Genomic DNA, 13,446 nt, shown 5'->3' with positions numbered 1-13,446 from the left:
CCACATCCAGCTCTGTGGATGACTACTACCTTACCCACGTGGTAAGAACCTGAAGAACTCACTTAACCTCTTTACGTGCAGGGTCATTGTGAGAATTAAATCAGATAACGTGTAAAGTTACCTAATATTCAGTGCCTGGAAATTAGTACACATTCAGTTAATGTCAGCTGTTTTTGTTTTAGGGTTCTAGTGAGGCTTAAATGAGATTATGTATCTAAAGCTCCAAGTATAATGCTCGACATGTTGTAACACTTGGTGAGTGGTCTGTTTTGTTGGGGAGTACTTGTGTGAATGTGGCATATCTTCAGTAGCTTATTTATTTATTTTTTTAAGCAGAACCTTATTTCTAGCACTTAATCACTGCCTCTGTGGATTGTAAGGGTGTCTGCTTATGCTGTGCAGAGATACCACTAAATAAATACTGAGGATGAGCTAGTCATTCAACAAATATCTGTTGAATGTTTGCAGTGTGCTTAGCACTCTTGATTATCTTGAATGAGCTCAGTGATTCTGGGGGTTGGTGGTAGGAGGGAAACACAGAGGAAACTGGCAGTTGTGATACAGTATGTTACGGTACGGCAAAGCTAATGTTAAGATGGGGCTAAACAGGAGTTCAAGGCTGCAGTGAGCTATGATCTCTCTAGCCTGGGTGACAGAGTGAGACTCTGCCTCTAAAAAAAAAGATGGGGCTAAACACAGTGTTATGGTAGCACACAGAAGGACCCCTAGGTCCTTGTCAAAGTTGTTGTCAAAATGGCTTCTCAGAATAAGTGACATCTAAGTTAGACATCCAAGGAGAATGAGAGTAAACCAAGAGAGCTTTCTAGACAGAGGGAACGGAACACATAGACAGGTGGTAAGAGGGGAGATGGCACATGTGAGAAGTGGGTGGTGTAAGAAAGTTGGGAAGGGTAGTGGAGCACCATAGTGGATTTTAAGCAGGAGAGTGGCATGATCACGTTGGCTCTAGAATGGTCACACAGCAACCAGAGGGGAGCAGTCCAGGCATTTGGAAGATCACTCAGGAGGTGCCTCTGTAATTCAGGCAAGAGGTAAAGATGGTCTGAGCTTTGGTATGCCAGTGACAGTCGAAGGGAAAGGACTTGAGGGATATTAAGAAAGCAGGAAGGGTAAGACTTAATGATTAATTGGATGTGAAGGAGAGTGAGGAGTAAAGGATAACTCTTAGGTTCCTGCATTGTTCAAGCAGGCAGATGGTGACACTTTTCACCTACCCAGGGAAGGAACACTGAAAGACTGGAGACTTGGCTTTGGACATTTGATTTGGGAACCCGTCCAATAAGGCAGTTGTTGGGTTCTGGAGCACAGGAGAAAGATCTGGTCTAGCTAGAGAGATGGGTTTGGGGATCCTCCCAGGGAAAATATGTTGCTCGTGGAAACAGAGAGGGCACAGCACAGAACTCTGAGGAACCACAGCACTTAAGGTCTGTCAGAGGAGGAGTGACTCCAAGGGGCAACTAAGAATGGTCAGAAGTAGGAGGAGAGCTAGGAGGACTAGCATCTTTTCATATTAGCAGCCTGTAGAATTGCTTCACTTTTTAATGTGGTAACAGATAAAGGGAGCCAAAAAAGTAGAGTTCTAAGGAGGGAAGAACAGAGGACTGAATCTTTCAGGCATTTTCTCTTGCCTGGGTAGATATTTTAAGTTTATGGATGTTGAGAATAAAATTCTTCAAAGCATTTTTCTGGAGTGCATTTCTAAATATGGTTTGTGTCAGTCTGAACTGACTAAAAACATGGAAATGGTTGGGCTTTGAACTTCATAGACAATAACTTCACTAATCTGCCTAAAGAATTTCCTGTCATGTCTCCACATTATCAAGGGTAAATATTTGGGTTTACATTTTTGTGGATTGGAAAGGATAGAACATTTTCTGTGTTTTTTTTTTTCCCTCTAAAGAGGGCCTTGTTTTTGGAGTGATTCATCTTTATATTTTGTGTGACAGCTTTATTGGAACATAATTCACATACCATATAATTACCCTTGTTTGTTTGTTTGTTTGTTTGTTTGTTTGTTTGTTGAGACAGGGTCTTGCTGTGTCATCCAGGCTAGAATGTAGTAGCCTAATCATACCTCATTGCAGCCTCCAACTCATGGGCTCAAGTGATCCTCCTGGCTCAGCCTCCCAAGTAGCTGGGACTACAGGCACATGCCATACCTCCAACCCCCAGCTATTTTGTATTTTTTGTGGAGATGGGGTCTTGCCATGTTACACAGGCTCGTCTCGAACTCCTGACCTCAAGCGATCTTCCCCCCTAGGCCTCCCAAAGTGCTGGCATTACAGGCGTGAGCCACTGTGCCTGGCCATATGTTTAATCTGTTTTCCATAGTGGCTGTACCATTTTATATTCCTACCAGCAATATGCAGAGTTCCGGTTTCTCCACATCCTTGCCAACACTTACTTTCTGTTGTTGTTTTTTTTTTCTTTAATGGTAGCCATCCTAATGGTTATGAAGTGGTATCTCATTGTGGTTTTGATTTGCATTTCCTTAATGATTAGTTTTGTTGAGTATCTCTTCATGTGCTTACTGGCCATCTGTATATATCTTTGGGATAAAAATCTATTTAAGTCCTTTCCCCATTCTAAAAATTGGATTATTTGTAACATTTTGGGCTGGATGATTAAAAATAAATTGGATTTTTTTGTTGAGTTGTGGGAATTCTTTATATATTCTGGATATTCCTTTTCAGATGTATAATTTACAAGTATTTTCTCCTTTTCTGTGCATTGCCTTTTTGCTCTGTTTATGTCCTTTGATGTACAAAAGGTTTAATTTTGAAGAAGCAAAGTTTATTTGTTTTTTTCGTTTGTTGCCTGTGCTGTTGGTGTTATATCCAAGAAATAATTGCCAGTTTGAACTCATTAATTTTTATGTATTTAATGATTTTTACTCCCAAATGGTTATTCTTTTTGATACTTAAATTGTCCCATTATTGGCCATTAATAGAGCTTATTCTTCAGGTTGACTCTGGGTCGTTTTGACGTGAGTTCTCTGTTTTCTGGCCCAACAAGAAGTCTGGGACTTATCTTTTTGGTTCCTGACCCCAGATCTAGAAACAGCCATTTCCTTAAAGAGCTCTGATTCTTTTTGCTAGGAAGTGTTATTAGGGTCATTCTTTGCAACTGGGATGTAAATTCTTCTAGGTTTTTTCTTCAGTAGAGTTAGGGAATACATACTTTTTAGAAAGAAAAGGGTAAACTATGATTTCAGACTGATATTTCCGATTCAAATAAAGGATTAAAAAAATTTTGTATATTTGATTTTATATTTGTCTCTTCTCATATGCTGACAATAACTCCAGAGAGATACAGTCAAAACAGGGTTTTAAACTTGGAGTAATTCTTCTCTGTGTGGTTATGCCACTAATTTGATAAATAATTTAGGTTCATCTGTTTTTTTTAAATTTTTAGGGATATTTTTCTTTTTTATTTATATTTGTTTTTTAATTATATAAAATATTTACATGGTTTAAAGATAAAACTATAAAGCCAGATGGAATGAAAGAAGTCTGGCTTTCCTTCTTGCTGGTGTTCTTGTCTATACCTAATAGGTAAACATTTTTATTGGTTTTTGGTTTATTCTTCCATTGCTTATTTTAAAAAATAAAAGTGTGTGTGTGTTTTTATCCCCTATACCTTACTCCATTCCTACTTTATGTCTTCCTTTGTTTTTCATCTTGGCAATCATATTTCTTACTTCCAAGAATTTTCTTGATTTTGGTTTCCTTTATGATTTACTTGCTTTTGTTTTAAGGATGCACTATCTTTGCCAGGTGTGGTTGTGCACACCTGTAATCCCAGCTACTTCGGAGGCTGAGGCAGAAGGATCTCTTGAGCCCAGGAGTTTGAGGTTGGAGTGAGCTATGATGACGCCACTGCACTCTAGTCCAGGAGACAGAGCAAGACCCTGTTTCAAAAAAAAAAAAAAAAAACACAATATAAAGTATGCACTAACTTTTCAAATCCCTCTGAGGCTACCAGTCTGAATTCTTTTCAGGTGTTTTTCTGGGACCTAAAATATATGTTTCTTCTTTGGTTTGGTCAGCTTTTCATCTTAGTTGTCCTTTTTTGTCCTCTTGGTTTTCCTTCACTATCTGGTATCTTTATCAATGTAGGAACTGGGTTTTTTATATTGGTAATTGGCAGGAGGTCCCTCTGTTGTTCCAGCAGTCCTCTTGCTGGGAATTGGCTGAGTGAGTGATCGAGAGTGGAAAGTACAGAAGAGATCAGGTTGATTAGTCTGTTTCCCACTCCTGATTTTTGTACCTGCTGACTCAAAGCTGAGCATTTCTGCAGCGCCTGTAGGAAAAAGGGCTCTGCCTCTCTGCCATCCTTTGGCCCTGCATGTCTTGGGAAGTGGCCAGCTTTGCCCTGGTCTATCTTGTAATACAATTTCCTCTGCTTTCTCTCCATCGTCTAGAAAATGGCCAGCATTCAAATAGACTGTGGCCCTCAGACCTTCTCATTACTGTTATGCTGTGATTCCCTCATGAATGAATGTCTGTACTGTTATGTCACTGGGATTTGGGGAGGATGGGGAGGTAAGTGCGTATGCCTATATTTAGCCTGTCATCTTGAAAGGAAGCTGCTTTATGCCACACCATTGCTGACATAAGGACTGCTTGCCACTCCCTTTCCTCTGTTGGCTTAATGACTGAGTGGATTTACAATTGTTGTCTGTTTTCACAAATCATAGCTATCAATCTTTTGTCAAATAGGAAAATTTTAATTAATTCAGGGATTAAATTTCTCCTTGTAGCTACTTAGTCCATTTTAAGTAGAAGTTAGCATCAGTGAAGCGTGTGATCCTTCCTGCCCTGGGATAGGTAGATTTCTATTGGGTTCAGGGGCTGGGTAACTTTACAAGACCTTTCTTGTTTCTCTAGCTTTTTTCCAGACAAACAGAAATAACAAGGCCTGTTTACTTTTGCTTGTTTTGTAGGAATGATAATAAAAACATCATCAAGCATTTAGTGCTTAATAAGTGCCAGATATTATTCTAAGTGCTTTATATGTATGAACTCATTTAACTCAATAACAGTAATTACTGGGGTTTTTGTTTTGTTTTGTTTTTGTTTTTTTTTAAGTTTTCTTTCTATTTTCCTAACTGCTAGACTATATGGGAAGTAATTACTGTTATTATCCCTATTTTACAGACAATGAAACTGAGGCAGAGAGAGGTTAAAGAACTTGCTCAAGGTCACATAGCTGGTAAGTGGCAGAGCCAGGATCTCACCGAGTTAGGCAGGCTCCCAGGACCATTCTCGTGTGCACTTTGGTGCTCTGCCTCTCTAAAGGGAAGTGCTTCAGGAGATTTTCCCAGGATGACTGACCACTTCTCATATCTTACCAATTATGGGTATAAGAAAACCCTCTTATACTGAATCTTGATCTGGTTTTAGACATGTTCTTGACTGTTTGAAATAGAAATTGCTGATGACTCTGATTTGCAGAAATGAGTGTTTTAAATGATGTAATCATGTCTGAGTTCCATTTTAATTTATTGAGAGCCTTTGCAAATTATTGTGTTGAAAAGATGTGACAACCTACTAAAATGCTTTTTTTGCTATGTGTTTGAGAATTTTAAGTAGCATTAAAATTTTTGAATATGTTTTAAATCTTACAAGTCTTGGCTACACTAACTTCTGAGGTCTTTCACAATTCGTATTTATTTCCATGCAGCATGAATAGTGGATTCATAAATGGTGAATGTTTTCCCAGTGAAAATTCTTTTAAAGAAAACATGGAAAAGAAATGTCCTTAAATGGACTGAACATATTTTGGCCTTTCAGGCAGATTAATGTGGGGGGAAAGCAATTGAAAAGCATTCAGACAGCATTTGGAAGAACTTAATTTTTAAAAAATAAAAATAAAATCCAGGTGCTCGTGTGCATGTGTATGTTGATGTTTGTATGCATTTTAAACATTTTGTTTCAGAAATGTTCAATAATATATGCTATTAGAGCAAATGATATGATGAACCTCATGTACCCATCACTTGACTTCCAACAGTATATTAGCGGGGCGTCGTGGTGCACACCTTAGTCCCAGCTACTCGGGAGGCTGAGGTAGGAGGATCGCTGAAGCCCAGGGGTTTGAGGTTGTGAGCTAGGCTGACACCATTACACTCAAGCTGGGGCAACAGAGCAAGACGGTCTCAAACCAACAAACAAAAATTTGTAATGAAATCCTGAAAGGCTGTGCAAAATAGAATTGTTACAGTATTATACTAACTATACCCAAGGTTCACTACTTAAAGGAACTTCTGGGTATCTTTTAAGATGTTCAGGAACCCTCTGATTATTTGTTTCATAGGTTGATATTTTGTATTTTAGACTTAAGAAGAGGAGTATCCCATTATGTTGGGAATACGAGTATTTCAAGTGGTGTTAGAAACATAGTTGATCCTCATTATTTTGTGGATTCTGTATTTACAAATTTGCCTACTTGGTAAACTCTATTTGTAACCCAATATCAGTACTCACAGAGCTTTTGTAATCATTTTCAGAACATGTACAAAGTATGAAAAATTTGAATCGCCCAACATGTAACATCCCCAGCTGAAGTCAAATAAGGCATGCCCTGCCTTCTTGTTTTACTTCTCAGACTGTAAACAGTGTCCTCTTCATGGTCTACTTAATGTCATATTTTTTCCATTTTTATGCTTTTTGTTGGCAATTTCATTATTTAAATTGGCCCCTAAACATAATGCTGAAGTGGTATCTAGTGTTCCTGAGCTCAAGAAGGCTGTGATGTGCCATATGGAGAAAATGTGTGTGTTAAATAAGCCTCATTTAGGTATGAGTTATAGTGCTGTTGGCTGTGAGTTCAATATTAATGAATCAACAATATTAAATAAGATATCTTTAAATGGAACACATGTAAAACAAGTTTATGTATTGATCGTTGTATGAAAATGTTATGACCAGAAGCTCATAGGAACCTAACTCATGTATGTCTTCTAGGAGCAGTGGTTCAGTGTTCCCTAATTCAGTGTTTGTGGCAACTTTATGTAATTTCTGTGAATAATGAGAATCAACTCTGTGTGATGAAGTGCTTCTCTCTTGCTGCTGTCAGGATTCTCATCTTCGGCTTTATCAATTTGATTATAACATCTTAAGTTTGGATCTCTTTGAGTTTATCCTACTTGGAATTCATTTAGCTTCTTGGATGTGTAGATTCATGGTTTTCATCAAATTTAGGGCATTTTTAAGCCATTATTTCTTCAAATATTCTTTGTGTATTTCTCACATCTGCTGGGAATCCCACTGTATGTATGCTGATGTGCTTGATGGTTTCTGCAGGTCTCTGAGGGGCTGTTCCTTTTTAGCCATTCTTTTTTCTTCTGTCTCTCAGACTGGATAATCTCAGTTGGCCTATCTTCAAGTTCACTGATTCCTATTCAAATCTACTGTTGAGCCACTTAGTGTATTTTTTTATGTCAGTTATATTTTTCAATTCCAGAATTTCTATTTGGTTCTTTTTAAAAAATAATTGCTATCTTTTATCAATATTCTGTATTTGCTGAAACATTGTTCTTATACTTTCGTTACATTCTTTAGACATGATTTCTTTTAGTTCTTTGAACATATTTAAATTAGCTGATTTAAAGTCTTTGTCTAGGCTGAGCACAGTTTGGGAGGCTGAGGCAGGAGGATTGTTTCAGGCCAGGAGTTTGAGCCCAGCCTGAGCAATGTAGCAAGACCCTAGCTCTACAAAAAATAAAAACAAATTAGCCAGCCTAGTGGTGCGGGCCTGAAGTCCCAGCTACTCAGGAGGCTGAGGCAGGAGGATCAGTTAGCTCAAGAGTTTAAGGTTGCAGTGAGCTATGATCATGCTGCTGCACTCTAGCCTGGGTGACAGAGTAAGACCTTGTCTCTCAAAAAAAAAAAAAAAAAAGTAAGTAAAGTGAATTCAATAGGTTTTAGTATATTAGCAAAGTTGTATGACCATGACTACTATCTTATTCCAGAACATTTTAATCACCCCCAAAAGAAACCCTGTATTCATTAGCAGCTGCTTCCCATTTTTTTCCTACCCCCAATTCCTGACAACCACTAATTTACTTTCTTACTTTATGGCTCTATGCGTTTGCCTTATGTGGACATTTCATACCAGTGGAATCATACACTATATGACCTTTTTTTTGCCTTTTTTAGATATGGGGTCTGGCTGTGTTGCCCAGGCTAGAGTGCAGTGGCTATTCATAGGCACAATCATAGCACACTACAGCCCTGAACTCGTGGGTTCAAGCGATCCTCCCGCCTCAGCCTCCTAAGTAGCTGGGCCTACAGGCACATGATACCCCATCTGGCTTAGTATGTGATCTTTTCTGTCTGGCTTCTTTCAAAAGTTTGCAAGGTTCATCCATGTTGAAACATTTTAAGTACTTCATTTCTGTTTATGGCTCAGTAGTATTTCATTGTTTGGCATACCACTTTTTGTTTATTCATTTATCAGTTGATAGACATTTAGGTTGTTTCTACTTTTTGGCTATTATAAATAATGTTAGGAACATTTGTGTGCAAGTTTTTATATGAACATGTGTTTTCAATTTTGTTCAATAAAATTTCTTGGTCATATGGCACTTCTGTGTTTAACATTTTGAGAAACGGACATACTGCTTTTCACAGTGGCTTGGTCATTTCACAAGGTTCTGATTTCTCCACATTCTTGCCAAGACTTCTTTTCTGCTTTGCTTTTTATTTGCTTTTGTTACAGCCATTCTACTGTGTGTGAAAGGGGTTATTGTTGTTTTGATTTGCATTTTCCTAATGACAAATGATGTTGAGCATCTTTTCATTTGCTTTTGGCCACTTGTGTATCTTGGGAGAAATGTCTGTTCAGATCTTTTGCCCATCTTTTAATTGAGTTATTCATCTTGTTGAGTTTTAAGAGTTCATTATATATTTTGGATACTAGACACTTAACAGGTATATGATTTTCAAATATTTTTGTTGTTTCTTCACCTTCTTGATGATGAGCTTTGATGCACAGATGTTTTAATTTTGATAAAGTCCAATTTATCTGTTTTTTTCTTTTCTTTGTTTTTATTTTTTTGGAGACAGGGTCTTGCTCTGTCACTCAGGCTGGAGTGCAGTGGTGCCATCATAGCTCATCATAACCTCAAATTCCTCTGCTGAAGCAATCCTCCCACCTCAGCCTCTGGAGCAGCTAGGACTACAGGCGGGTGCCACCACACCCAGCTAATTCTTTAGTTTTTTTGTAGAGATGGGTCTTACTATATTGCCCAGGCTGTTCTCAAACTCCTGGCTTCAAGTGATCCTCCTCCCTTGGCCTTCCAAAGTGCTGGGGTTACAGGCATTAGCCACCACACCTGACCTGTTGTTTTCTTTTGTTGCTTGTGTTTTAGGTATTGTGTCTAAGCAATCATTGTCTAATTCAAAATCACAAATATTTACATTTAAGTTTTCTTCTAAGAGTTTTACAATTTTAGCTCTTACATTTAGGTCTCTGATTTATTTTGATTTAATTTTTGTATATGATGTGAGGTGTAGGGGTCCAGATTCATTCTTCTGCATGTGGATATTTAGTTTTCCTAGCACCATATATTGAAAAGACTATTCTTCCCCTATTAAATAGTTTTAGCACCTTTGTCTAAAATCAACTGACTACAGATGTATAGGGTTATTTCTAGCCTTCCAGTTCTATTCCACTGATTTATGTGTATTTTCTTATGCCAGTATTTCACTACTTTGATTACTATAGCTTTTTAGTAGATTTTGAAATCAGGAAGTGTTCTCCATTTTTTTTTCAATATTTGTTTTGGCCATCCTGGATCCCTTGCATTTCCATATGAATTTTAGTTTTTAGTTTATTTTTATTTTTTAAAGAGACAGGGTCTCAGTATGTTACCCAGGCTGATCTCAAATTCCTGGGCTCAAGTGATGCTCCTGCCTCAGCCTCCCAAATAGCTGAGATGACAAGTACATGCTACTGTACCCAGCTTCCATATGAATTTTAGGATCAGCTTGCCTATTTCTGTAAAATAGGTACTTCAAATTTTGGTAGAGATCATGTTGAATCTGTAAATGACTTTCAGGAAATAGTTTTTTTAATTTTTAAAATTTTTTTTAGAGACAGGGTCTTGCTGTGTTGCCTAGGCCAGAGTGCAGTGGTTATTCATAGGTACAGTTGTAGTGCACTGTAGCCTCGAACTCCTGGTGTCAGGTGATCCTCCTGCCTCAGCCTCCTGAGTAGCTGGGACTACAGGCACATGCCAACATGCCCAGCTAATTTTTTATTTTTTGTAGAGATGAGGTCTTGCTTTGTTGCCCAGGCTGGTCTCAAGTTCCTGACCTCAAGCAATCCTTCCCATTTGGCCCCCCAAAGTACTGGGATTACGGATGTGAGCTGCTGCCCCCTGCCTGTCATGAATTTTAAAAAAGAACATTTGGGAACATATTTTTCACGAGTAGCCATTTGATACTTATTTTCAGAAAAGTGAGTCAAGATTCTCTTGAACATAGAGTCATAAATAGTGGCTGTTTAGTTGGGTTTATGTGTATGTGTTTGTATCACAGTATTCTTATCTCTTTCTCTTACAACCTACCTAACTTCCTATGTTCCTCACACAGTCATAGAAATACAAAGGAGTTATGGTAGTTGGCTATGATAAGTGACAAAGTATGATTTATACTTTTTTATATTTACAAAAAAGGAAAATAGGAAGAAAGAAAACCTGGTTGTCCATAAGTAGACCAAACTATATACAGACATCATATAGGTTGAAGTTTAATATATACTAAATGTAACTCCCAGTAGAATTTGAACTATTACTATATTTGGGAGAACAGATAGTTTCAAGCAAGCATTATCCCTGCTTTTAGTTCTGTGAGAAAAATCAGACCATTACACTTGTTGTAGGCATCAGAAACTACAACCAGCAATGTCCAGATATTGCCATTTGAGCCTACTCAGAGTCAAGGTTTCTGCAGAAGCTACTCAGGGTGTGAAAACTGGCGTACCCTCCCAGGCTGGTCTTCCCAATGTCCAGAGGGGAAGCTGGTACCTAGGTGAGGATTAGAAGAATCTTCTCTGTACCTGCCGGTCACCCACCTCTTCAGGCTCTTTCTGTACCCTGTACCTTAGCCCAGCCAGGTATCCTGAGCAGACCTGTGCTGTCCTGCTGTGGGACCTCTGCTGTGGTAGTCCTTTCACTTGGTGAGCCCCACCTGTCCCTTTCGCACTTGTCCAAAACCTATCCTACGACCCAGGCCTACCGCAGAATAATTTTTTTTCGTAACAACTTCCTGATTTCTCTTGCTCTTTGCTCATCTCTCCCTTTGCTGATCCCCCATAAAGTTTCAAACCAGACTTGTCAGCAGCCCTCACTGTAACGTGAGTCCTCATCCTGTCCTCTCGCAGACTGCAACGTCTTCAGGGGGGAAATAAGGGAGTGCTGAACACAGAGCCAGGCCACATTCAGTGTGGAATCATACTTTTGTTGCATTATTTTTATACTGTAGCTTCAGGAATTTTCTCACAGTCATTGCTTAGTTCAGCTCTGCTTCTATAAGATTATCATGTGATTTCTTATTCATTTGTAGCCCACCTGTGTGAATAATAGCATTGCAGGAGTTAGTGTTCCAGAATTACTCATTGTCTTATAGCCTTCCTAACTTTATTTTATTTTTCCCCTTACAGGAAATGACTTAGAGGCCTTACAAATACATCTGTGCATTCTTGCTTCAGACTTCACAATTGAGGGCCAACCCAGTCTGGAAGCACCTCTTATTAATGTTACAAGGAAACCGCTACCTCAGCAAACAAAAGGAAAGGAGGAGAAGACTTATAATAACAAATCCCATTTTTAAAAAAAGTTTGTTTTCAGAAAACATTAGAGGAAATTTGGAAATTTTTTGCATTGCAGAGACAAAGCTTTACAGGTAAATGGATTTGACAGGCAGGCTCTGTCAAAATTCTGCAGAGGTTTGATCTTCCTTCCTAAGGACTTTGTGTAAAGTAATTCTGTACTGCTTTTTAAATTGCTGTTGATCAGCTTGTGGGTTTTTGGGTTCTAACTTTTTGGTATGTTGAAGATACATGGTATTACATTATATTACATTTTTAAAGCTTAAGTTATTTTTCTGCCATTGTAAATACAAATATGGAAGTATTCTTGCAAAGCAATTATAAGTAAACATTTTTCTCAGCAAGCATATCTTTTTATTAAGAGAGTGGAATGCTAAACAGTTCTTATGTAGCATTTTGGACACACTTTTATTTTTTGTCAGAAGTCCTGCCTACACTGAAAATATTAATTATAAAAACCTGTTGTCCTCACATCTACATTGGATCACGTCACCTGCCTCATGGAAATGCCGTTTTTAAAACTTAGATTTGCAGAACTCCACTATTTTTATACCTAGCTACCACTTTGGAAAAAAAAGAATCAGAACCCTGACCTACTCAGGGTCACTGGGACAGTCTCTCTCCCGCATGTATTGCTGCAGTGCCCAGGACAGTAAAATGGACTACAAGCGGCGCTTTTTGCTTGGCGGGTCCAAGCAGAAGGTGCAGCAGCACCAGCAGTACCCGATGCCCGAGCTGGGCCGAGCACTGAGTGCTCCCCTGACATCTACAGCCACCACTGCCCCCCTGGGCAGTCTGACCGCTGCAGGCAGCTGCCACCACGCCGTGCCCCACTCCACTCCCATCGCCGACATCCAGCAGGGCATCTCTAAGTACCTGGATGCCCTCAACGTCTTCTGCCGTGCCAGTACTTTCCTCACAGATCTTTTCAGCACTGTGTTCAGGAACTCTCACTACGCAAAGGCAGCCATGCAGCTCAAAGATGTGCAGGAGCACGTCATGGAAGCAGCCAGTCGGCTGACCTCAGCCATAAAGCCTGAGATCGCCAAAATGCTGATGGAACTTAGTGCTGGGGCTGCAAACTTTACCGATCAGAAGGAATTCAGTCTGCAGGACATTGAGGTAGAGTATCTTCTGTGTCATACTTAGATAGGAAAATGTATTCCAGAGGTAAGTGAAGATACTGTCTTAGTTTTTTCCAAATCATTGTAATGGTAGCCTTTGTCCTCTTTCTGTTGGTACTCTCTCCTTGTAAAAAATTTGTGTGTGCCAGGTTCATTTCAAATTAAGTAGGTTAAAAGATTATTAAACAAACGAGACTATATTTTATGTTTTTGTCCTTTAGATTTTCAAATTGGATCCTGATTTCCAAATAACACATTGTTAAAAGTTCTTAGTGGGTATTGGGAATTCTAAATAAGATTAAGAGCTTTATTTGTGGATTTTCATTATGTGGGATAGATTTGTAGAAAGTTCCACACATGTTTATAGGATAAATTGTTTTTTCAGTTCTAAACTCATACCTGTTCACATTCAGATGCATTTGAGTCTTAGTCAACACATTTCTTGGGGTCTTTTATTTTTTTC

At 38.7% G+C, this 13,446-nt stretch overlaps 1 protein-coding gene across 7 annotated transcripts in view; it reads left to right on the top strand.

Moving 5' to 3' along the window:
• The window catches only part of GARRE1 (granule associated Rac and RHOG effector 1), a 66,340-nt gene that overhangs the window by 12,420 nt on the left and 40,474 nt on the right, over nt 1-13,446 (top strand). For 2 of the 7 annotated variants that reach the window (XM_045532412.1, XM_045532413.1), the window contains exon 2: nt 11,692-12,981. In XM_045532412.1, coding sequence (XP_045388368.1) covers nt 12,487-12,981 — 495 coding nt within the window. In that variant the 5' untranslated portion in view covers nt 11,692-12,486. Of the gene's footprint in view, nt 1-4,032; nt 5,236-10,779; nt 11,061-11,691; nt 12,982-13,446 lie in introns of those variants that run through there. The other 5 variants (XM_045532415.1, XM_045532410.1, XM_045532411.1 and 2 more) reach the window with 5 other exon arrangements.

This window comes from Lemur catta, chromosome 19 (assembly GCF_020740605.2).
Source record: "Lemur catta isolate mLemCat1 chromosome 19, mLemCat1.pri, whole genome shotgun sequence".
In the NCBI taxonomy this organism is placed as follows: Eukaryota; Metazoa; Chordata; class Mammalia; order Primates; family Lemuridae; genus Lemur; species Lemur catta.
Note: the sequence above shows the minus strand (reverse complement) of the source record. Positions and strands in the feature narration are given on the sequence as shown.